We start from the raw sequence: 26,474 nt of genomic DNA, 5'->3' as shown, positions 1-26,474 counted from the left end.
ACAGCAACAACAAGTACTACTACTAGGCACTTCTAAGTTCCCTTACAAATGAACCACAGTTTTCCAAATACAAAAAAAGTTGATCATTCCCCATTCTACTACCATCCTTATGTGCTTGTTCCACTTCATATCACTTTGCAATGTTCTGGTTCAAATGGCTCTGAGCACTATGGGACTTAACTTCTGAGGTCATCAGTCCCCTAGGACTTAGAACTACTTAAACCTAACTAACCCAAGGACATCACACACATCCATGCCCACGGCAGGATTCAAACCTGCAACTGTAGCGGTCGCACGGTTCCAGACTGTAGCACCTAGATCCGCTCGGCCATTCCGGCCGGCCCCTGCAATGTTATACCTAAACATTTTATTGACCAGACTGTCAATCTGTAGAGTACTGATGTTGTATACAACACTATGGGATTGTTTTTCCTACTCATCTTCAGTTACTTGAATTTCTGCATCTGCCATTCATCACACCACATAAAAAGTTTGTCCAAGTCATTTTGTATCCTCGTAGTCACTTAGTGATGATCCTTCCCCACACACAATGCCATTAGCAAACAGGCACAGAATGCTGCTCATCAGATCATTTCATATATAGATATGGCACCATTCTCTGTGGCACTATTGATGATACTCTTGTCTCTGAAAAAACAGTTGCTGCTGAGATCAAAATACTGGCCTCTGTTACTTGAGAGGTCTTTGTACCATTCATATATCGGGAAACCTATTCCATATGCTCATACCTCTATTTACAGTATGCAGTGGTGCACTGTTCAAATGCTTTCTGGAAATATAGGAATGTGGAATCTAGCCTGTTGCCCATCATCCACGGTTCACAGTATGTAATTTGATAGAAGACCAAAATGAGTATTGCACAAAATCAATGCTGATTTGTGGATAAAAACTTTTCTGTCTTAAAGAAATTAATTATATTTGAACTGAGGATATGTTCGGGAACTCTGGGGCAAATAATCATTATGATATTGTTCTGTAATTTTGCAGGTACATTCTTTTACCATTCTTATATACAGAAGCCACCTGAACTTTTTCCCAGCTGCCTGAGTCTTTGCACTAGGCAAGAGATTTGCAATAAATGCAAGCTAAGTATGAGGCCAATGCTGTAGAGTACTCTCTGGACAAATGATTTGTGATTCTGTTTGAACATGTCAACTATTATGTTTTCAACTCTTCCAGTTGCTTCTCTACTGCAGGGATCCTATTACTATGTTCCTAATACAGGAGTCTGTGTGACAGTGAAACAACAGTATGTTGGTATGATCCTCCTGCACAAACTGCTTTCCTCCAAAGCCACATCAGACTGGTCAATGACTGCCTGGATAGAAGTCTTTGACCAGAAATGTCTCACGTTCTCTGTAAAATCTGTTGCTCATGTATGATGGTGGTAGTTGTATGATTCACACATAGATCTTTTTACAGACAGAAAAATTTCCATTAGCACTTGCCTGTCACCAGTGTGCATACTTTTTTGAACTGTGTGTACAACAGTCTGCTTCCTCAGTGTTTTCCGAATTCTGACATTAAACCACAGTGGGTCTTTCCTGTCTGTAATCCAGTTACTCACCACATACTTATTCAGCGTGTGATCTACAGTGCATTTAGTGTTTGTCCATCTTTCTCTATGTAAATCATATTGGAAGTAAATGACATTTTCATTGTTTAAATGGGATGTTAACAACTACTTACCTGCTCTTTCTAGAAAATCTATTCACCTAGCCCTCTTAAAGGATTCATTAACTTCATTTACCACCCAGATTGAGATTTTCACTCTGCAGCGGAGTGTGTGCTGATATAAAACTTCCTGGCAGATTAAAACTGTGTGCTGGACCGAGACTAACTCAGGGCCTTTGCTTTTCGTGGGCAAGTGCTCTACCATCTGAACTACCCAAGCACCACTCACACCCCGTCCTCACAGCTTTACTTCTGCCAGTACTTTGTCTCCTACCTTTACAGAAGCTCTCCTGAGAACCTTGCAGAAGTAAAGCTGCGAGGACGGTGCATGAGTCATGCTTGGGTAGCTCAGATGGTAGAGTACTTGCCTGTGAAAGGCAAAGGTCCCGAGTTCAACTCTCAGTCCGGCACACAGTTTTAATCTGCCAGCAAGTTTCATTTACCACTGTTGCTGTGCTGGCATCATGATCACTAGCCCCTCTCTGTACTAATACCGTCTGTAAGGACAAGCCTGTTTATAGTTGCAGTATTTCAACTATTTCAATTTTGTGTGGGCTGTTAAAGTAGCAGCTTATGACAGCTTTCAGAAAACTGTTCTAAAGTACTTCACAAGACTGCCTGTCCATACCACTTGCAATGTATGCACAGACATCTTAGTCTCTACTCAGTAGGTTAGGATCACCTACTTTTTCTGTACTACTCTGTGTAGATTTTTCTTGAATGATTCTGTAACTGTCACAGCAGTATCACATGGCGAATAAAAACATCCAACGCTGGAGTTCACATGCATGGAACCATTAAGGGGACTACTCATTAAAATAGGAAATCATAGCTTGGGTCTTGGGACTTGGTACCAATTTTCATATAACTTCATCAATGCTATCTCATTTAATTTTTATTTGTACTTATAATGTAAAGAAGCAATTCTACAAACTCAAAAGCTAAACTACTTCAGCTGCTTGAAGATAATGTTTAAATCCGTATGTGTAAAGTGTAACAAAATATTCTATTTTAGCGGTTTCCTTGTTTCCAATCTGGAGCATACTGTAATACTGTAACCCTTGTTATCTTTACCCTAAAGTAAAAACAGGACTGCTAAAGTGAATGCACACACAATTAATTACCATCTCATTCTTTTCACCACAGCTCAACAGGATTACTTCCATGTAGTCATATAAATTCTAAAATTACCTCTTTATTCACACCCTCCTCCAACTCTTCTTTTACATTCATGCTGCATGGATAATCTTGGGCCTGTGGCAAAAATAACAAACTGTAATAAGTACTTTTAAGCAGTCACAGTCCTCCCATATTACATAAAATGTATCACAAAGATAAACCCCAACCATCATACTACTTTACAACTAAATAGTAGTTATTGTTAAGTGTTCTCTTTTGGGTTCAAAATTCTGAGTGATGAGTTCACTATGGTATACTTCAATGGAAGGCAGCAAAAAATTGTAAGACTGATTAATGACAACACCTTTGAAAATTCATTATGATCTTTTATTTCAGCTTTCTCCCTATGCTATTGTTTTCAATCATATTTTCTAGCTTCATTATCTACATATGCATATAATGGTAGTGTAATGAAGTAAAATAATGCAGCTACTACCTGAAACAATGACTTCAATGTTGTTCATAATATCGATGTTGTTCATATCAAGTTACAATGCAGTTTACACCAACTGTGTGGGGGAGCAGAAACTGAACTGCCAAGTGCCACATCACTCATACTACTTTTATGATCAGAATAATAAAATATCTAGAACAGTTGCATCAAAACCTTGTTGCACTGAATGCTTATTGATGATAAAATTATTAAATGCACACACCCTACATTGGCACACTACTTAATACTATTCTAACTTCATGAATTCCTTTTGGTAGGACAAACACGTTTCTAACAGAACGAAAAGAGAGAGTAGGCTACAGGCTACACCAGTCCTATTCTGTGGATCTGAACTATGGGTTTTGCTTGCTGATCTCAAAAGAAGACAAAGTTCTGGGAAGATTATTTATGGAACAGCACCAGCATATCAAGACCGAAAAACCCATTATGTCAAAGGCAGTGCTGGAATGAGAACAAATGAAACACTGATAGCATAGGAAGAAAATCATTAATCTGATATTGGGATCTGTTGAGGATGTTAGATAATTAGCAGCCAAAAAATATTTTTTTATTGGAAATCATCTTAGTGATAGAAACAAAGTATACCACTTAACTTTCAGAAAGAGTATATTGACAAAATAATGAAGCAAAATGGTGTACGCAAAGAAGATGCCTTGAAGAGAGATGCTGGGCAAAAGATAGAAATAATGCAGCAATATCTTATTAATTAATCTTTGTGTTAATTAACTGCCTACAATAATACTAATATACTAGTACAAATAATGATTATTATGATTTTATTATTATTACTATCTGAGGCATGGCGGGCTACCTCTTTGAATTCCCATCCTGCACTTGATGATGTCACTTCTTTGGCTTGGAGCTCGGGGCGCCATGGGGCACGATAAGAGCTACACAGGGTACGTCGACAGTATTTGCCATTCAGCCACAATTGACAGAATGGAGTGACTAGTAGCCCTTCAAAAGTTCTGTCAAGTTAATAATTGCAGGCACAGGTGTTAATGAAAGACAGTAAATTGGTGTGGTCTTGGCTATCTGGATTTGCTATTTGTTCTTCTCTGTGGAAGTCACATTATGCAACAAGCTTTCTCATCTGAAAAACTGCCCGATTTCAGTTGTGTTGCATGACTTAATACCTTGTGGCATTGCCTTGGAAGGGGTTAGGGTAGTGTCTAGCAACGAGACAAGCTTGTTATTGCTATTCAATTCCCCATGTTCAGCAGTGGATTCGATGATTTGGTAATCCTGAATACTGTTTTAAGTGTGACCATGTTTAGCCTTAGACCGAGTTTTTGATGAGATTCATCTGACGAGTCCATTGATCTAGCCAACTATCATGGCCGTGCAGTTGTATTAAGTGAGAATGACAGTGGAATTTAGATGCTCCTTAGTATGCTCCAGTTTTCTACTGTTGTGGCACACTTTGATTGTTTTGGACTTGGACTCAGGGCATGCTTATCATGCTGTAGCTGTTAACATTACCTCTGTATATCAGCCTCAAGGAATTCACCACTGCCAGCTACCGATAGGCTGCCTTCACTCAAGTTATGTAAATCACTATTAGAAATTTGTACTAAAATTTTGTACATTTTGATTTTTAGGGGTTTGTTGGGTTGAGTGCCTTTACTGTATATACTGTCAAGCACTGTTAGTATGGTCACATGCTGATCATGTCTATGTGAATCACACGTCACATTCAGATGTCACCCATACTTGTGAAAATATAGCCTGTTGGTAAGTAACAGGCACATTTGACGCTCAGAGACTGGAACAAGCAAAAGTGTGTAAAACCATCAAGTGTTACTGAGCTCTGAATGTTTTTTGTGTTCGTTTACTGGCCATTTGTGAGGTGGAGAGTGAAAGAAATTGATTCCGTCTCAGGGTGAGTTACTGCTTACCAGATTTAATTGTTCAAGTGTTTGTTATTTTAAAGTTGTCATGGAGTGAGCTTTTCTCACTTGTTATTTATTTACTGCTACAAGTAGGTTCTCACTACTAATTACCGGTTTTTCTTTTTAAAGGGTGTTCTTGAGCTGCTATGCATGCACATTCACGTACTGAATTACTTAGGGATTTTCTACAGTATGCCTTAATAGAATTTTCACTGTGTCTGAAGCCATTTATATCGATTTATGCACGCTCATTCTCTTGTTAATTACTTAACTGCTCAATGGTGCAAGATTTAAAGAGACTTGCTCTGTCTGTCTGCCTGAAGGTAGCTCTTGGAATCAGTGCACCTGTTTACTTTATTAAATTATCTAGATGCACTTGATCATCAAAATAAAATAAGAGAAATCAGAGCTCGAGCAGAAAGGTTTAGGTGTTCGTTTTTCCCGCTCGCTGTTCGGGAGTGGAATAGTAGAGAGATAGTATGATTGTGGTTCGATGAACCCTCTGCCAAGCACTTAAATGTGAATTGCAGAGTAGTCATGTCGATGTAGATGCAGATAGAAGGTGTATTTTAAGAATTTCCTTTTTCTAGGGGTCCCAAGGCAGCTATAAAGAGCTCTGTCTTCCAGTATAGCTATTCAGTTTTAACCTTTGAGATGAGTTATGCTTCTGTGTTGTCTTAAAGAGCCACGTTTCCAGATAATTATTTGTTCGATTTTTTGAAGCATTTTCTCATTTGCGGTTTGTGAAGATGGAAATTTTGAATCTAAAATCTAAGAACTGGTGTCAGACACAGCTTTGGTCGTTAACTATTGCCTTATTTAAATTGTCACTAAACTAATGTGCGTAATGTCTTACATTCGAAAGTTCGGAGTGGTGTTTGTAATCCTGCTAATGTATTTGACTTTAGTTATTTTTCTGAAATAAAAACATTTTAATAAACAATGGAGACTTGTGAACCCCAATCCATCCAATCCTTCCACTTAATTTCCCCTTTTTCCTGCTGGATGTTTGGTTGGTAACAGAGTATGGTTATTTTCCTGGAAGTAAAGGGGGAAGGTGTCATACTGTGATTCACCACGAGGTGTGTGTTTGCAGGTATCCACTACGGAACATGGGATCCCACAACTGTCCCAGTTTGTCCTCATTGAAAAATCAAGTTTATCTACCAATTAAAAGTTTGTCAGCTTCCATGTAAGGGCAGTGGTACCAAACTTGTGGACGACCCCTTGGTGATTAGTACGAACTGCACCATAGATGTATATGTTGCACTAGCTGCCTGAGCTCCGGCCATGACAATCTTGTGTCAGAATGTAGTGTGTTTAGAAAGTAGTCAGCCCCATCATAAGCAAATACATATAATTCAGGCACAATTGATCCATTGGGATAATCACTTTGCGGTATTGCACAATGTAATCTCTATTCTGAACACATTACATTAGCTCTGCAGTTACAGGGACAGCTGCCTTTATTTACACAAATTAGGAGCAATAGGTAGTGAACAAGATTCTCCCACCAACATATAACTGCTGGAAGTAGCAGGAATGCTACGGACATCTTTAAGGACCTCAGGAGATTTCATTTGGGGAATTACCATATCAAATAATTTTACTGCTGCAAGCTATAATGGAACTTTTAATGTAGAATTTAAAGACAGGTAAAATCCATCATATGGATCATGGTCAAATTTATGTTTCATGTTGACACTTTGGCCATCACTGACAATCTTGTTGTTCAGACGCTGTACCCCCCTGTCTTAAGACATGTTTTCAATCGAATTTTACATGAAAGTGCAACATCAAGGGAGTTGTAAAAATCAATTATTGGCCTGAAATTGTCACCTCATATTAAGAGGCTACTCAGGCATAAACATTTTTGGCTATTGCAGTTTCCTCATGAACCTTTTCCTAGGTTCATACATGAATACATATGACCATTCCATACCTGGAATTTCAAGTCACAAAGATACAAATACTTTAATATATTAAAGAAAATGCGGCCACAGGACTGTTCATGTATTACCTTCGCTAATAAATGCACATTTTTTACTGATTTAGAGGCTTTGGTGTCCGCTATTGAAGTCTGAGTTTCGCAGACCAGCAGTGATGTGGGTTTAAGTGTCATTATCAGGACGGGGATTGAGATTCCAAGCAATTTAAAAGGGGACCACCTATCAGGAAAAAGTGTAGGATGTGTTTCCAGTGTAACAAAGAGGGGCATTTTGTATGGTGATGTCTGGTTACATGGAAGGAGAATCAAACAGCCAACATCACACAGAATGGAAGAGGCACAGTAGAGTTCTACTGCCTAAGGGCTGGATCTGTACCAAGTCCGAAGTACGGGAACCCCTGCCTTATTTTTGGGTACAACTTAACCAGGAACGAATGTGCGCCCTCCTCAACTCTGGTAGTTCAGTTTCTTGTTTAGATTATCTGTGGCATTTGAAGTTCCGCCATACCTGTGGATTGCCTTGTTTGCATCCGTCCTACCAATGTTGAGCTCTCACTGGGCACATGTTACCTCTGGTTGGCAAAACTGAGTATTGGAAAATTTTCTTGGCCTGTGAAGTGGATAGTAACTAAAAATCTTTCAGTGAACTTAATTTTACAGTGTGTTTTTGTACGTGGTAGTGGGTTTTTGCTACCTTGTCAAGGCAAGGTTGTTTATTTTAAATTCAACCCAGCTGAAACATTCACATTGTGCTCCTGTCAGGTTGTCACAGGAATTCATAGTGTGTTACCACAATGTTTGGCATTTCAGCTCAGTCACCTTCATCCAGTAGAGGTGATGCAGGCACTGGAAGTTTTTCATCGGTTACCACAGATGTTAACTCACAGATTGGACATCACCAATAAAATCCAGTACAAGATTTGCCTTACAAATGACATTCCAGAGAGGATTTCTCCATCAAAGATGAAATGTGTATGTGCTTTGATTAATAATGTGTTGTTCAATGTGGTCATCAGGCCTTCAACTTCAGCCTATGCTTCTACCATATTCTCAGTATCTATGGACAGCAGTGGGGTGTTTCATCTTGTTGTGGGTTATTGTGCAGTTAATGAGAACAGAGTTTTGGAATCTGTGCCACTTCCCAATCTGCATAATTCTTTTACTTGGTTCAGTCAGGCTCAGTATTTTGTTGTCCTGGGTCTCAATCTCGAATATTATCAGATCATGTTAACAGAGGATTCCAAGTATATCACTGCCTGCTGTACAGATTGGAACCTCCACAATTTTAACAGGGTGCCCCTTGGTTTTTCAACGGGAGTTGCCATTATGTCTTGCCTTCTAGATTGTGTTTTTGGTGATTTCACATTCAAGTGTGTGTCTAATTACCTAGATGGCATGGTTGTTTGCAATTCTAGTCTGTCTGAAAACCTGCAACATATTGAGGCAGTTCTGGTTCACCAGAGGCAGGTGGGACTTACTGTAAAAGCATCTAAAATGACACTGGCACATAGGTTTCATCCTTGGGACATCTTAGTTTCACTGACTGGACTGAAATTGACCAGGAGCATACTACTGATTTGCTAAAATTTCCAGCTCCTAGAAATAAGAAAGGTGTGGCACGGTTCATAGGCATGACAATTTTTTTCGAAAGTCTGTGCCGAATTTTATTAAATTAGTGGGGTGCCTTCACAATTTAAGAAATTTCATATGGGATGATAGTCATCCAGAATCTGATGCCATTAAGGTGGTGCTTAGTGACCCACTAGTATTAGACATACCAAATTTTGAGGTCACAATCTTCTTGCACACAGACACCTAATTCTTCTGGAGTAGAAAGTGGTAGCTGTCGTCCTGCAGGAACAGAATGGCAGGGGAGTTGTTGCACGTTGATGCCCTTAGCAATGCACCTTGGGAACTTTCACCTGCGGAGATGAAATATTCTATGTATGAATGGGAAGCCTTGGCAGTTATGTTTGCCCTTAAGAAATTCAGATTTTATTTTGAATACCAGGAATTTTGTTTACAGACTGACAATCAAGCTCTTAGTTAGGTTTTGGCTCATTATTTCCATAATACCCTATTAGGCATTTATAAAACTGTTGTCATGATCAGATAACACATCACCTGGTCCTCCCTGAATAAGGCTGTCCAGAGGTTGGTGGAGGAGTGTGAGAGCCGTAAGGGAGCTGAGCCCAACTCGAATTCCCTCAAGTGGCTTTTAGAGTCTACCAGTTATGAATGCCTGATGGATTAACTTTGTATGGATTATATAGGTCCACTTCATCAAGTGTGTGTGTGTGTGTGTGTGTGTATTAGGCACCTACTAGTTATCATGGACGACTTTTCTCGTTTCTTTGACACATTCTGAGCAGAGAAATGACCATCCTGGTAGCTAGCCAGCATTTGTTATGAATTTGTTCTGTTTCCAGGCCACTGAGGATGCTTGATAGCTTCTGTTTCCCAGCTATTCATGAGGTTCTGCTTTGACAATGGAATTAAAGATGTGACCACAAATCCTTTTCCCAGCATACTTTGCTGACCAGGTGAACTGCAAGTTGAAGGCTGTGCTTATCTTTCACAACAAGGCTCAGACAATGTGGCTCAATTTTATCTTTAACACTGCACAACCCAAGTCCCTGGAGGCTGCGCCAGTATCCCTTATGTTATCACATCCAGTAAATTTTCCTCTTGTCAACCTGTAGTCACTCAATGATTTGCTTCAAGAACAAGTCTCCCTAGCAGTAACACAGCACAACTGGAGCCAGGCTAGACGTAATACCAAAATTGCCTGTCACTTGTTATCCATCTGTTACAGTCATGGGCTAAATGGTTCATTGGAAAGGCTGGGGAAACAGTGTTAGTCCGAAACCCTAATATTGCTGAAAAGGGGGACTTAGGGTTCGATAGCAAGCTAGCTCCTCAGTTGTTGAGACCCTATTAGATTGTCAGGGTGGTCAGCTCGGCAAACCACCTGGTTCTGAATTTATAGATGAGTAAAGCCTCACACATGCACATTATTCATATCAAGGAGAAGCATGTGTAAGGGGCTCCTTAATGGTGGGGAAGGGGGATTTTGGTTTGGAGGAGGAGGCTGAACCATGGTGGGCTCCCTCTTCGAATTCGAGCCCCATGTGCCTCGCAGATGTCACTTCTCACAGCTCAGAGCTCGTGGCACCAGTGGGCATTGTGAAGCAACAATGGGTGTAGAGGAACAGCAGTGGATCTCACGGGCAGTCGGTGCCTTGAAGCTGGACTGGAGGGTGATTCATGCAGGGCTCGTGGGCAGCACGTACTGTTTAGGCGAACTTTGTGTGGCAGTATCATTATACCATCACAATCATTACAATAAAACAATCTTCTTTCAATAATAGTAACTGCCATAGGCTGATCAGCCCAAGATTATCATCACTCATCTAAAAGCTGGTATGTACACCTCTGGCACAGACAACAGTAGGGAGACATAGTGTCACAGAAGCAATGAGGCCTTCATAGATCACTGGAGGAAGTTGGAACCATATTTATACAATCAGGTCACCTCATTCCCATAAATTCTGGGAGGGGGGATGATCTCTGACGTTATGTTAAATCACATCCCACATCTGTTCGATCAGGTTCAGGGCTGACGACATGGGTGGCCAACACATCAATTGGAACTCACCACTGTGTTCCTGAAACCACTCTATCACACACTCATGGCCTTGTGAAATGGTGCATTGTTTTCACGAAAAATGCCACTGCCAGTGGGAAACATGATCGTCACGAAGGAGTGGACCTAACATGAACCATGGACCGTGGCACTGGTAGCGAGGCTTGCGTGCCTCAGCGATACAGATAGTCGTTCTGTAGGTGCAACCCCAATGGAGAGGTATCTGTTGTGGGGCCAGAGAAACATGTGGTCCCTTATTAGGGGCAGCAGTCTTTTCAGTAGTTGCAGGGGCGACAGTCAGGATGAATGACTGATCTGGTCTTTTAACATTAACCAAAACAGCCTTGCTGTGCTGGTACCGTAAACGGATGAAAGCAAGGGGAAACTATAGCCGTAATTTTTCATGAGGGGATGCAATTTTACTGTTCATTAAATGATGATGGTGTCCTCTTGGGTAAAATATTCCGGAAGTCAAATAGTCCTCCATTCAGATCTCCAGGATGACATCAGTATCAGGAGACAGAAAACTTTTGTTCTACAAATTGGAACATGGAATGTCAGGCCCTTTAATCAGGCAGGCAGGTTAGAAAATTTAAAAAGGGAAATGGATAGGGTAAAGATAAATATGGTGGGAATTGGTTAAGTCTGATGGCATGAGGAATAAGACTTTTGGTCAGATGAATACAGGATTATAAATACAAAATCATATAGGGGTAATGGAGGAGTAGGTTTAAAAATGAATAAAAAACAGGAGTGCGGGTAAGCTACTATGATCAGCATAGTGAATGCAGTATTGTAGCCAAGATAGACACAAAGCCCACACTTACCACAGTAGTACAAGTTCATATGCCAACTAGGTCACCAGATGAAGAGATTAAAGAAATGTATGATGAGATAAAAGAAATTATTTAGATAACGAAGGGCGACGAAAATTTAATAGACGTAGGGGATTGGAATTCAATAGTAGGAAAAGGAAGAGAAGGAAAAGTAGGAGGTGAATATGGAATGTGGGTAACGAATGAAAGGGGAAGCCGTCTGGTAGAATTTTGTACAGAGCACAACTTCATCATACACTATGTGCTCAAAAGCATAGGGCCACCCCCAAAAACTTACTTTTTCATATTTGGTGCATTGTGCTGCCACCTACTCAATAACAGAGACCTCAGTAGTCATTATACATCGTGAGAGAGCAAAATGGGGCGCTCCACGGAGCTCATTGACTTTGAATGTGGTCAGGTGATAGAGTGTCATTGGTGTCACATGTCTGTATGCGAGCTTTCCACACTCCTGAACATTCCTACATCCACTGTTTCTGATGAGATAGTTAAGTAGAAGCATGAAGGGACACATGCAGCACAAAAGCATACAGGCCAATCTTGTCTGCTGACTGAAAGATACCGCCGACATTTGGAGAAGGTTGTAATATGTAATAGGCAGATATCTATCCAGACCTGAAAGAACTGCAAAAAAGGTAGGAATTATAAGATATGGGATCTGGATAAAGTGAAAGGATCAGAGATTGTATAGTGTTTCAGAAAGCACTAGGGAACCATTAAGAAGGACATGGGTAAGAGATACAGCAGAAGAGCAGAAGAGGAAGGGTAGCTTTGAGAGATTACTAGTGAAAGTAGCACAGGATCAAGTAGGTAAAAAGACTTGGCTAGTAGAAATCCTTGGGTAACAGAGGAGATACTGAATTTAGTAGATGAATGGTGAAAATATATAAATGCACTAAATGAAGCAGGCTGAAAGGAATACAAACGTCTCAAAAATGAGATCGACAGGAAGTGCAAAATGGCTCAGCAGGGATGGTAACAGGGCAAATTTAAGGATGTAGAGGCATATATGACTAGGGTAGAACAGACACTGCCTACTGGAATACTGAAGAGATCTATGGAGGGTCTATACAAGGGCGATGCAGTTGTAGGCAATATTTTGAAAATGGAAGAGAACGTAGATGAGGATGAAATGGTAGATACGATACTGCATGAAGAATTTGGCAGTGCTGAAAGACATACGTTGAAACAAGGCCCTGGGAGGAGACAACATCCATTAAAACTACTGATAGCCTTGGGACAGCCAGCCTTGAAAAAACTCTGCCATCTGGCCAGAAAAATGTACGAGACAGGCAAAATACCCCCAGACTTCAAGAAGAATATAATAATTGCAATCCCAAAGAACGCAAATGTTGACAGGCATGAAAATTACCATCTATCAGCTTAATAAGTCATGGCTGTAGAATACTAACATGAATTCTTTACAGTCGAATGGGAAAACTGGTAGGTGCTGACCTCAGGGAAGATTAGTTCAGATTCCGTAGACACGTTGGAACATGTGAGGCAATACCGACCCTATGATTTATATTAGATGATAGATGAAGAAAAGGCAAACCTACATTTCTAGTATTTGTAAACTTAAAGAAAGCTTACGACAATGTTGACTGGCATACTCTCTTTCAATTCTGAAGGTGGCAGTCGTCAAATGCAGGGACTGAAAGGCTATTTACAATTTGTACAGAAACCAGATGGCAGTTATAAAAGGGGAGGAGCAAAAGAGAAGCAGTGGTTGGAAATGGAGTGAGGCAGCGTTTTAGCCTATCCCTGGTGTCACTCAGTCTGCATATTGAGCAAGCAATAAAGGGAACAAATGAAAAATTTTGAGTAGCAATTAAAATCCAGGGAGGAGAGATAAAAACTTTGAGGTTAGCCAATGACACTGTAATTCTGTCAGAGACAGTAAAGGGCCTGGAAGATCAGTTGAACAGAATGGACAGCTCATTCAAAGAGGGATATAAGTCGAACATCAACAAAAGCAAAACAAGGATAATGGAAGGTAGTCAAATTAAATTGGGTGGTGATGACAGAATTACATTATGAAATAAGACAATTAAGGTAGTAGATAAGTTTTGCTATTTGGGAAGCAAAATAATTGACGAAGGTCGAAGTGGAGAGAATATAAAATGTAGTCTGGCAGTGCCAAGGACAGCATTTCTGAAGAAGAGAAATTTGTTTACATTGAGTATACATTTAAGTGTCAGGAAGTCTTTTCTGAAAGTATTTGCATTGAGTGTACCCATTTATGGAAGTGAAACATGGACGATAAATAGTTTGGACGAGAAGACAACAGAAGCTTTCGAAATGTGGTGCTACAGAAGAATGCTGAAGATTAGATGGGTAGATTATGTGACTAATGAGGAGATACTGAATAGAACTGGGGAGGAGAGGAATTTGTGGCACAACTTAACTATAGGGTGGTGTACAAAATGTGTTACCAATTGTTTCTTTTACAATTTACGCCGCACGTTAGATACTCCTCTGGGATCTCTACAGCAGTACCAGCAGAGCTTGGAAAAACAAATAAGTTATGAAATGACATGCAATTCACGATACTGCCACAAGGAGACTAGTAACCAGCAATGGCTGACAATGGAAGACAGATGACACAGCAACGATCAGCAATTGTGTTACTTTTTCATGATACGAAAAGCCTTGTTGTGACTCAGAGGCGTTTTCGACAGCAGTTTAACACACGATGGGTCCCTTGTAAGAAGACCATTCACGGGCTGTACGATAAATTTGTACAGGAAGGAACAGTATTGGATCCGAAGCAACCTCGGCCTAAGCCTGTTTGTTCGCCAGAGAATATTTAAGCAGTACGAGTTGCTGTACAGAGAAGTCGCGGAAATTGTGTAGAAACGCAGCAGTGCAACTAAGAATATCCAGTCGCTCCATTCAATGCATTCTTAAAAATGGCCTCCACATGTACCCATACAAGATAACCTGTGCACAGAAGCTCACTGAAGAACACAAACAGCAGAGACTACTGTTTGCCCAGTGGGTGGAGGATAGGGAAGAAACTCTCAACAAAGTTTGGTTTTCAGATGAGGCGCATTTTCATTTATATGGTGTGGTTAACAAACAAAATGTACACTTTTGGGCCACTGAACAACCACAAGTGGTTCATGAACGACATTATGCTCCAGGGATTACAGTGTGGGCAGTAATTTCCAGTCACGGACTTACTGGACCCTTTTCCTTTGAAGAAACTGAACAGCGAACGTTATTTGAGCATGCTTCGCAATAGATTCATTCCACAGATTCTGCTACTGCCTCGCCCTTCAACACACAGTGAATCATGCAAGACGGAGCAAGGCCACATACTGCAAACACTGTGTTGGGGATTTTACACGAGCATTTCGACATGCAGATGATTTCACTCCGGTTTCCAGGTCGCTTCAATGACAGACAAAATTGGCCCCCCAATAGTCCAGACCTCAATCCATGTGACTCTTTTCTTTGGGGGTACCTAAGGGGAAAAAAAATTCCAGAAACGTCCATGTGATTTAATGGAGCTCAGAAGACTTATTCTTTAAGCTTTCAGTGAAATTGGGGAAGATATGTGCCGTAGGGTACTCACTAACTTCAACGTTCCTTTGAAGAAAGTTAGGAAATGAAATGGTGGACATATTGAGCATGTACTGAGTTAGAACAAATCTCCATGGACGGCTCTTCATTGTAGTATATGTTCCTTTCAGATTGTATTGACGATAAAGTTTATATTCAAAAACAAAATGGTAACACATTTTGTGTGCCACCGTATAGAAGAAGGGTCTGGTTGGCAGGACAGGTTCTAAGCCATCAAGGGATCATCGATTTAGTATTGGAGGGAAGGGTGGAGGGTGAAAAATCAGAGGGAGACCAAGACATGAATACACTAAACAGATTCAGGAGGATGTCGCTTGCAGTAGTTACTCGGGGATGAAGAAGCTTGCACAGGGTAGAGTAGCATGGAGAGCCGCATTAATCCAGTCTTGCCACTGAAGAGCACAACAACAACAGAAGGGGTGGATGTGCTTTGCAACCAGTTTACAATACTTCTTTTGTGATACAGTGCCTCACACGAACTCCACTGGACCCATGGGTGCCCACGTGGTTGTTTCCCAGAGTATAATGGAGGCCCCAACAGTACAGGACTCAAGGGACTGTTCCCCTTGTGGGTGACGGATATGCACCCTCCCAAAGGCACGATGAAGGCATCAGCATTCATAAGACCACGCAGTGCTCGGCCATTGTGCCAACATCCAGTGCCAATAGTTACATACCTATTTCAGTTGTTGTCGATGTCATGGTGTGGGTCATCGGAGGCACAGACTCATCATTAGGAGTGTTTGGAGCATTGTGCATTCAGACACAATTGTACTATGCCCAGCATTAATGTCTGATGTTAGTTACACCACAGTTTGTTGCCTGTCTTGTTTCACCAGTCAGCCCAGCCTATGATGTCTACCATCTGTGATGAAGAGTACTTGCCCACCCCATAATGTCTGGCCATGGTCTCACCTTTGTTTTGCCATGTGTTGAAGACAACTGCCATAGTACTACTTCAACACCCGGCAAGCTGTGCAGCTTCCAAAACGCTCATACCAAGCCTTCAGGCCATCAAAATCTGCTCTTGGTCAAACTCAGATTGTGCGCATTTCCTATTTTACAACAAGACAAGATGCTCACTGATACTCCATCAACGTGTGTGTGTCTGACCAGAAGACAAGGTGAGATGCTATTGCCTGGATGAGTTTATACTGATAGAAGATCAGTGATCATAATGTTTTGGCTGCTCTGTACATGGATTTGGTATTATGACTTCCAAGTGGATGCTGGGCAATGCCAAGGGAACCATTCTGCAACATTTGAGACAATTGTAAAATGCATCAATTTATTACAAGGGTGTGCCAGAAAATAATGCCTCCATAATTTTGATTCTGTTCTTAATATCAGTTGTCATGCATATGACACTGTTGATGTTACCACTTTGCTGACACAGTATGCAGCACCCTCATGATGAACAGTTCTGAACTGCAGGGTGTAACGTGTGTGCGTGTGTGTGTTTGTTTTATGTAACTGTGTCAGCATGTGAGAAAACCCTCAGACAACAGAGCACCAATTCAAATAGTTCATCAACATGTGGAGCACCCTCTCCTTCAGCATGACAATGCCAGACTATACACAACTTTTTTTTTTTTTGCACTTGCAACAGTCTGACGCCTTTGATTCATTATTATTGATCATCCTCCATACTGACCCGGTTTGAGCCAATGAATTTTCAACTGTTTGCAAAACTTAAAGAACACATTCAGGGACTCAACTTTGATAGTGATGAATTAGTGTGGGCGTAGGTGAGGCTGTGGGTCTGCCAACGAAGTCAAGCATTCTACAGTGATGACACAAACAACCTGGTGTCTCACTGGGAGAAAGGTGTTCAGTGCCAAGGTGACTATGTTTGAAATAAATATACAAACACGAAGAATAAATATGTTAAATATTAAGTTTGTTTTAATTAAAATGCTTCAATAATTTCTGAATAGAAATTGTGTGTCATTACTTTCCAGCATGTGCTCATGCCCAAAATATACACCAATTAAAAATTAACATTTAATTAATTTGGCAAAGAAGGTGGCTTTCAAATTATAAAATGTTAAGGTCATAGGGAAGTTCAGTCCATCAACTAACATAGCACACAGTGTATGAGAAGACTTCTTGTAGTAAAAAGTTATGTTATGGGCACCATTTGGATGTTTTGGTTAACATTAGGCTGTGCTACTGATCAATTTGTTACCATATCCTTTACTTGGCTTTCACATTTCTAGACTTTGTCAGCTCACAGCCACACTGCCACTTTTGAACATAGGCTAAGCCTTGATGCACTATGAATCAGACTCCCACTACAACCAATGTTACAAGGGGGGAGTGGGTCTAGAACCACATTTTAACCTTGTAGCCTTTGAATAGTTCTCCAGTTTAGGTCCAAAGTCAATGGATCTTCAAACTGCTTTTCATTTACATGATGTGTGTTGTGCATACATATCATCCTGAATGCCAAACCATCATTACATCAGGGGTAAAAGCCAAAGCCTGAACTGTGTTGGGTCTAACCACTCTTTTACTGTATTTAATAAAATTTAGTATATTTATTTTCCTATCATATCCTCACAGTGATTGTTTAGGATTACTGTTGTGATAATGCTTGTCAAATGAATTGCAAGCTGTTCACATAGTTCGTATAATCTATAATGAAGTACTCGCATATATTCAAATGCAAATGCTGCATTAATACTATCACAGTACTTCTGCAGTTGCACTCAAGATGGATGTTGAAACAGATTTTTTCAGCACAAATAGTTCACAAGTAGTTTGTGTGATTGTGTCAGTGCGCTCAATTCTCATTTGCAGGATAAAAATACTAGTGGCACCAAGTGAATTTGTTTGCTGCTGATAGGTGAATGCCCGACAACCGGTTGCACTACATCAGATTTCAAGTGACGTGTATGTAATATTATTTACACCAGTAACTGTAACATTGTGACAGTTTCACAAACAATATGCGTAACAATGTGCAGCAAATGCAGAAAGTGGTTGTGAACAAACCTGTCAATATTTGATGTGTAGGCCCATGGCTTCATCAAAACTTTGCTGCCAACATACAAAGTCATTCTGCTGTGTAACAATTTATACTCCCATGTGATATTTGTCTAAAATTTAACTTTACTGCTGAGAGTTCTACTTACATATGGTTCACATATTCAAAGTAAACAAAATGTACTTCTCAGATTAGTGTCCATGCAAGTGTAACTTCAAAATTATTTATAAATAATTTACATCTACATCTACATCTACATCCATACTCTGCAAGCCACCTGACGGTGTATGGCGGAGGGTACCCTGAGTACCTCTATCGGTTCTCCCTTCTATTCCAGTCTCGTATTGTACATGGAAAGAAGGATTGTCGGTATGCTTCTGTGTGGGCTCTAATCTCTCTGATTTTATCCTCATGGTCTCTTCGCGGATATACGTAGGAGGGAGCAATATACTGCTTGACTTTTCGGTGAAGGTATGTTCTCGGAGCTTTAACAAAAGCCCGTACCGAGCCACTGAGCGTCTTCCACTGGAGTTTATCTATCATCTCCGTAACGCTTTCGCGATTACTAAATGATCCTGTAACGAAGCGCGCTGCTCTCCGTTGGATCTTCTCTATCTCTTCTATCAACCCTATCTGGTGCGGATCCCACACTGCTGAGCAGTATTCAAGCAGTGGGCGAACATGCGTACTGTAACCTACTTCCTTTGTTGTCGGACTGCATTTCCTTAGAATTCTTCCAATTAATCTCAGTCTGGCATCTGCTTTACCGACGATCAACTTTATATGATCATTCCATTTTAAATCACTCCTAATGCGTACTCCCAGATAATTTATGGAATTAACTGCTTCCAGTTGCTGACCTGCTATTTTGTAGCTAAATGATAAGGGACCTATCTTTCTACGTATTCGCATCACATTACACTTGTCTACATTGAGATTCAATTGCCATTCCGTGCACCATGCGTCAATTCGCTGCAGATCCTCCTGCATTTCAGTACAATTTTCCATTGTTGCACCCTCTCGATACACCACAGCATCATCTACAAAAAGCCTCAGTGAACTTCCGATGTCATCCACCAGGTCATTTATGTATATTGTGAATAGCAATGGTCCTATGACACTCCCCTGCGGCACACCTGAAATCACTCTTACTTCGGAGGACTTCTCTCCATTGAGAATAACATGCTGCGTTCTGTTATCTAGGAACTCCTCAATCCAATCACACAATTGATCTGATAGTCCGTATGCTCTTACTTTGTTCATTAAACGACTGTGGGGAACTGTGTCAAACGCCAAGCGGAAGTCAAGAAACATGGCATCTACCTGTGAACCCGTGTCCAAGGCCCTCTGAGTCTCGTGGACGAATAGCGCGAGCTGGGTTTCACACGACCGTCTTTTTCGAAACCCATGCTGATTCCTACAGAGTAGATTTCTAGTCTCCAGAAAAGACATTATACTCGAACATAATACGTGTTCCAAAATTCTACAACTGATCGACGTTAGAGATATAGGTCTGTAGTTCTGCACATCTGTTCGACGTCCCTTCTTGAAAACGGGGATGACCTGTGCCCTTTTCCAATCCTTTGGAACGCTACGCTCTTCTAGAGACCTACGGTACACCGCTGCAAGAAGGGGGGGCAAGTTCCTTCGCGTACTCTGTAAAATCGAACTGGTATCCCATCAGGACCAGCGGCCTTTCCTCTTTTGAGCGATTTTAATTGTTTCTCTATCCCTCTGTTGTCTATTTCGATATCTACCATTTTGTCAACTGTGCGACAATCTAGAGAAGGAAGCACAGTGCTGTCTTCCTCTGTCAAACAGCTTTGGAAGAAGACTCGGCCATTAGTCTGTCATCCTCTGTTTCAGTACCATTTTGGTCACAGAGTGTCTGGACATTTTGTTTTGATCCACCTACCGCTTTGACATAGGACCAAAATTTCTTAGGATTTTCTGCCAAGTCAGTACATAGAACTTTACTTTCGAATTCATTGAAAGCCTCTCGCATAGCCCTCCTCACACTACATTTCGCTTCACGTAATTTTTGTTTATGTGCAAGGCTTTGGCTATGTTTATGTTTGCTGTTAAGTTCCCTTTGCTTCTGCAGCAGTTTTCTAACTCGGTTGTTGTACCACGGTGGCTCTTTTCCATCTCTTACGTTCTTGCTTGGCACATACTCAACTAACGCATATTGTACGATGGTTTTGAACTTCGTCCACTGATCCTCAACACTATCTGTACTTGAGACAAAACTTTTGTGTTGAGCCGTCAGGTACTCTGTAATCTGCTTTTTGTCACTTTTGCTAAACAGAATTTTACATTATCAGTAAATAAATTACAATTCTCATCCCATACCATGATACACTGCAACAATGCATTAACTGCAGCCATACCATTTATAAATTTAATGGCAGTGCTAAGATTCACTACAGTCTAATTCTTCTTAAGTTGCACATTAAGGTTGTCATTTAAAAGAAGTGTTTTAGAGCAGAATATACCCACTTTATGGCAACCAGTTTATCAGTATAGTTGGGTTGTGCATTAAAAAAGTTTTCCAAGTTTACTAAAGATTAAATTGAAACTCTTCCTCAATTCTATGTGAGGTTTAATACAAGGCTTATTTCAATGCACTGTGTGAAATGTCATATTTAAAACAGTAAGTTCATCAATTTAGTAAACCGAATTATTCATGTGTGCAGCTGTATGACATCAATTGTATGTATTCACGCATCACACTGCACACAGAAATTAATGAAACCCTGTTAAGAATTACAAGTAAACCACTTACTATGAAGTGAAACTCAGTTTTTACTTCATCAGTTTCCTCTTTTTTTAACCACTTAGTTGGCTCCTGGTCCATCGCTTCAGTTCTGCAGTCTGAAAAGAAAAAGCAATCCGATAAGAAAAGTTTTTGGCCTACTCTGTTTCCGTTTTTACCATGAGGTATAGCTCAAAGGTAGTATTTTCACTCATATATTGAGTGCAGTAAATGGGTGATTACACAGGAATCGGATTCAAAGTGGCTGAGGAAAAGTGTGTTCATTGATATAAACTCATTCACATTTTGCAGGTCATGAAGAGTGAGAACAATAACAAAATAACATGCAATGGATACTGAGCATTTAAAGTTGCTACTGCTTCTTTGTAACACTGTCTCATGGATACCATCCTGTTGTGACAATTATGGAAGATGTGTAATTTTGTGTGCATGCATTAACTTCAGCATTACAAACAATCACAGCAGTCAATAGATTGCAGCGATATTACTTAATAACATCAAATATTTCATTCTATACTTGGTTCATTGTGTTAATTGCAGTGTGATAAGGACATGAAGAAAATCCGGACATACGGATTGTTTATCAGTGAATATGCATTTTCAACATAGGCGTTACCTTTAAACTTACTTCATCTGTATTCATTCACGGATGTATGCTCAATTTACAGGAAGCGTCATCATTTTGGAATCTTTACCTGCGATTACAGGAAACCAATACCTGCACTGTAGACTGAACATTGCAATGCGAAAGTTTTCATTCTTGATTACCATCAAGATTAAACATTGGTTAGCATTTTCTAACAAAACTGATTTACTGAAACAACTTCATACTAACTGTAAATATGATGAATGATCTATTGAGTTCTGAAGACATGTAATGCTTTATGTTAGACAGATTATAGATAATCTGTACAGTGTATTTCGCCAGTTCGTAAATGATGTTACAGTACTCTTATACAGAACTCCATTAAAACCCACACACTGCAACAAACTGGTATTTACATATTATTACACGAATACTAACGACACGAATAATCAAAGCACAGTGAAAACTAACAAAATGCAACAGAATTACATTATTTCCTTTCATGCGAACATACTCAAACCATGAAATGATGTAGTAACTGTGGGCACTTTAAAAAATGCTTACGTTAGCCCTAAAATCTGGAGCCGCTATATATCTACATCACATCACAGATAATTATCATCACAATCATTATTACTACTAAGTAAGTCAAAATAACCGTACTAACATGGACAACCTTTGTATTTCACTGTCCGCCTTTTCTCGTTAGCCACGAAGTATATGAGGAGATTACCTCGTAGTCAAACTTCTCCTGACAGCACGTCACACACTAAGCCGTTTCTTTTACGAAGATACACGTCTCGATTTTACCGGTCAGGCCAAAAACAAGCACTAACAACTCAGGTATTTAGTTGTTATGAACATAACCTGAAAAATTACAACATTCACCCACTGTCACCAAGCACACTATAGCTGATGTGATCACAATTAAATACGGAATAAAATCTCATCCTTATATACCCATTAAAAATTAAAACATAAGAAACAGCAGCCTCAAACAGCAGAGTCATCACAAGATATTCGCGAACTATTACTCTCATCAAACTCAACTGTTACTGTGATAGAAATTAAGTACCATGTTAATTTACTTCCGAAACACATTTCTTCGCTTATTCTTGTTTGCAGTTTATAAACGCTTATAAATTACTTGGAGAATGTCACACACAAATTTCCACAACACCACGATGTTGCTGCTGACTACACAGTACACGAAGGGTGACAGTATCGCAGAACCAGCACATGCAATCAAAACCAGCGTGAATCTTGTCGCTCGTGTGGCCAACAGCAGAATTATACGTCTTCTTCAGTGAGTGCTACGAGATATGTAATTAATAGTTTTTTATGTATTTTCTATAGTATTTGCGTGTATTCTTGCGAAATAGACTTGATAAATTGAAAGTTTCAGTTTTTATTTGCGTCTGAATAGGAAAAGCGAAGGACAGCTTCGCGTGTACGCAAACGTTTATTTACATTCTTAAATTACATTGTAAAATGCGCGGTATCATCAATTAAGTAGGGCACAATACTCAGTATTTACGCTTATTAGTGTCATTTAGACTCGATACATTGAAGATAGCAGTTTTTATACATTTTATTAGGTCATTTTTCGCGTGTATGTGAACGTTTGTTTACATTATAAATACGAGGGTTAATCAGGTTAAGTTAGTGTTGGATGCTCAGTATTCACGCTTATTAATGTCATTTAGGCTCGTTACATTGAAGGTAGCAGTTTTTATACGTTTTATTAGGAAAAGTGATACTGACGGTGAACTCTAACGCCACTTGTATACGTTTGCCTAGCGCAATCTGCGACCCTTAACAGTCAAGTAGACGTAAAATACGTGGTAAATTAGTGTTACACTAAAATGTCTGAGTAAATCAATGTTATAATAAAACTTCTGAGCCCTTCTTACATATGGTTTAGTTAGCAGAAAGCTAATACTCTCCTCGCCGTCTGCTTATTTTCCTTAGCCTGTTGTGGGCATTAGTGATCGTGTACTGTGAGCCTATGGGTTCCTATAAAGTAGAGTTCGTATTTGTGCTTTTCATTCTGAACTCTTATTGTTAGCTAAAGGTTTTGTTTTGTGCCTGCATCTGTCAGTGTACAATACTCAGTAATTACGTTTATTTGTGTTATTTCGACTCGATACATTGAAGGTAGCCGTTTGTATAGTTTTATTAGGTCATATTCGCGTGTACGTAAACGTTTGTTTACACTGTAAATGCGAGGGATAACCAGTAGGTGTAGTTTACCGCTGGTTACTGTTTAACATTTATGAATAACATTCACTGTATAACCACTAGCAGTATACTGTAGGTCACTGTTTTTTCCTGTAGTATGCACTTTATAGCCCCTAGCAGCAAAATAACACCAGATCTAGCTTCTACCATAAATTCTTATTGTTTTTCATTGTTGAGTGTCCTTTCTGCCACCTAGAGTGTAGTTGTTAACCTTGTGTGGCAGTAGGTTTCCCTAAGTTTGTTATAGTAAATCACATATTAGCTAGATGGATAAGGACTGTGTCTGTTGTGTGCGGATGCAGGAGGAGTTAGCCACAGTCCAAATGCAGCTGGAAGCTTTGTTGGCCACAGTCAACTGGCTCCAGAGTGCCACCTTCAGGTGCGGTGGGGATGGGGTGCTTGGGGCAGCCTTTGCTGTACTAGATGTGCGGGGAGGGGGGTGGGGGAGGGGTGTCACAGCTCTCTGTCACTGAGCCGACCTACACTAGTTACATAAAACTGTTTATTTGCTGCCATTAATCATCAATGAGAAAAGAAGTCAACAAACCTAACTCAAAAACTTCATAAAAAGACTGAAAGCATTACAAAAACACACACATGCAAAAATATCCTAAATGTAAAACCAAAATGAACTCCCAACACTGAAAAGATAGTCAACAAAAATGTAATAAAGGAGAAATTTGTAAAAAGAAAATCTGAAAGTAAATATAATGTGTCAATTCTTATTAATGTGCTCTATTGGTATGTATACAGTCAATTGAATAAAGTTGAAAAAAGGTTCAAGTCATGGCTGTGATACAAATTTTAATTAATTTCTTCAGCTTCTGTCATTATTAAATATAAAGCTGTGACTCATACACATCAAGGAAACTTTAAAACCATCAATTCATGAAATGAAAGAAAATGCTCTGTTTTATGCCCAATTGTGCAATAAAATTGGTTTCAGTGAGCTAAGAATTAAGTTTGTGTTGTGTTTATATTATTGTGGTGTCATTTGCTGTTTGTCGAGTGGTAAGTCATTTAATTTAATTTGTGGCTTCTTTTGTTTGGTATGGATATGTCTTCTAAGTTCAATTGGGTTAAGGTTGTGGGAGGGGGGGCTGGTTTGTTTTGGATGTGTTTTTGTTTGTTTGTTTGGCGGAGGTGGGGGTATTGGGGTTGCTGACCTAGTATGTAGCGCTGGAACTTTTTTGTGGTAAGTAGCCATTTTTTTGGATCTATTGTTTGCATGTTATGATGATTGGTCACTGTATGGTGGGGTATATGTGTGTTGTTGGGTCAGTGTTATATACTGCATGTGTTCGTAGTTGGTGTTTTGTTATAAGCACTTGTGGTTAATTTATGTATCTTAGGGGAAGTACTTTATTTTCATTTTTTTGGTATCGTCAGTTGTATTTGAGTTATATAGGTCAAGGGAAGTGTCCGATTCCAATGACTCGTCGTAGCTATGTGTTTTGGTATTGTGAGCAGCTGTTGACCTATATAGGTCAAGTGAAGTGTCCGATTCCCATTTTTGATGGTATGTGTAGTCGCAGTGTTGCAATTTTTCTAGATGTTAATTTTTCTTTTGTGGTATCGGCAATTGTGGTTGAGCTGTGTAGATGAAGGGAAGTGACAGATTCCTGTGAATATTGTGAATGTAGTGCAATTGGGTAAATTTTGAGTGGTTTTATGTTGTTGTCATTTTGTGTGTGTGTGTGTGTGTGTGTGTGTGTGTGTGTGTGTGTGTGTGTGTGTGTGTGTCCACCCAAAAACCCGCAATTTCCCGCACTGGTCCCGTTAGTTTGATTATATGTATGGATTTTGTAATCGTGTTTACATAATGACCTCATAGGCGCCATATTGGAGACATTGTGAATGGTCGTGTCCGCCATATTGGTGACGTCATTGGTCAAAGTATACGGGTAGAATCGAACATTTCTGTAATCCCAAACATTTTTATTCTAATCTTGATGAACTGTAAGATGAAGTAAAATTGAATGCAGTGAAATAATATTGTAGTAGACACAGTACTACTACAAACTTAGTAGCCAGAACTGTGAGAAACTGCTAAAAATAGGGTCAAAGCTGTATTGTGCACTTAAATTCATGAACAGTACACAGCTGCCTGCGAAGTTGCACATTTATACTTGTCATTAGTGGCCAGAGGGCAGCAGGATGGCTTAAGTTAACTCAGACTCCGATGATACAGTTGCGGAACAGTTCAGAGAAAGTTTGAGTCTCGTAACAAATAAATACCCCACTCATACGGTTATAGTTGGTGGGGACTTCAACCTACCCCCGGTATGTTGGCAAAAATACTTGTTCAAAACCGGTGGTAGGCAGAAAACGTCTTCCGAGATTGTCCTAAATGCATTCTCCTAAAATTATTTCGAGCAGTTAGTCCACGAACCCACGCGAATTGTAAGTGGTTGCGAAAACACACTTGACCTCTTGGCCACAAACAATCCAGAGGTGATAGAGAGCATCATGACTGATACAGGGATTAGTGATCACAAGGTCATTGCAGCTAGGCTCAATACCATTTCTTCCAAATCCATCAGAAACAAACGCAAAATAATTTTATTTAAAAAAGTGGATAAAGTGCCACTAGAAGCCTTCCCTTCCGAACTGACTATGCGAATGTAGACGAGATGTGGCTCAA

At 39.9% G+C, this 26,474-nt stretch overlaps 1 protein-coding gene across 13 annotated transcripts in view; it reads right to left on the bottom strand.

The window, feature by feature from the left end:
• LOC126295173 (zinc finger protein 492-like) overlaps positions 1-22,852 on the bottom strand; it is a 113,780-nt gene extending 90,928 nt beyond the window's left edge. For 2 of the 13 annotated variants that reach the window (XM_049987479.1, XM_049987478.1), the window contains exons 1-4: positions 22,665-22,814; positions 22,257-22,456; positions 21,013-21,101; positions 2,887-2,949 (exon numbers count right to left, since the gene is read on the bottom strand). In XM_049987479.1, coding sequence (XP_049843436.1) covers positions 2,887-2,949; positions 21,013-21,084 — 135 coding nt within the window. In that variant the 5' untranslated portion in view covers positions 21,085-21,101; positions 22,257-22,456; positions 22,665-22,814. Of the gene's footprint in view, positions 1-2,886; positions 2,950-21,012; positions 21,102-22,256; positions 22,457-22,664 lie in introns of all 13 variants that reach the window. The other 11 variants (XM_049987468.1, XM_049987473.1, XM_049987472.1 and 8 more) reach the window with 11 other exon arrangements.
• Between the last annotated feature and the right edge of the window lie 3,622 nt (positions 22,853-26,474).

Source organism: Schistocerca gregaria, chromosome 11, assembly GCF_023897955.1.
Source record: "Schistocerca gregaria isolate iqSchGreg1 chromosome 11, iqSchGreg1.2, whole genome shotgun sequence".
Lineage (NCBI taxonomy): Eukaryota > Metazoa > Arthropoda > Insecta > Orthoptera > Acrididae > Schistocerca > Schistocerca gregaria.
The sequence above is the reverse complement of the archived record's forward strand: the minus strand, read 5'-3'. Positions and strand labels throughout refer to the sequence as shown.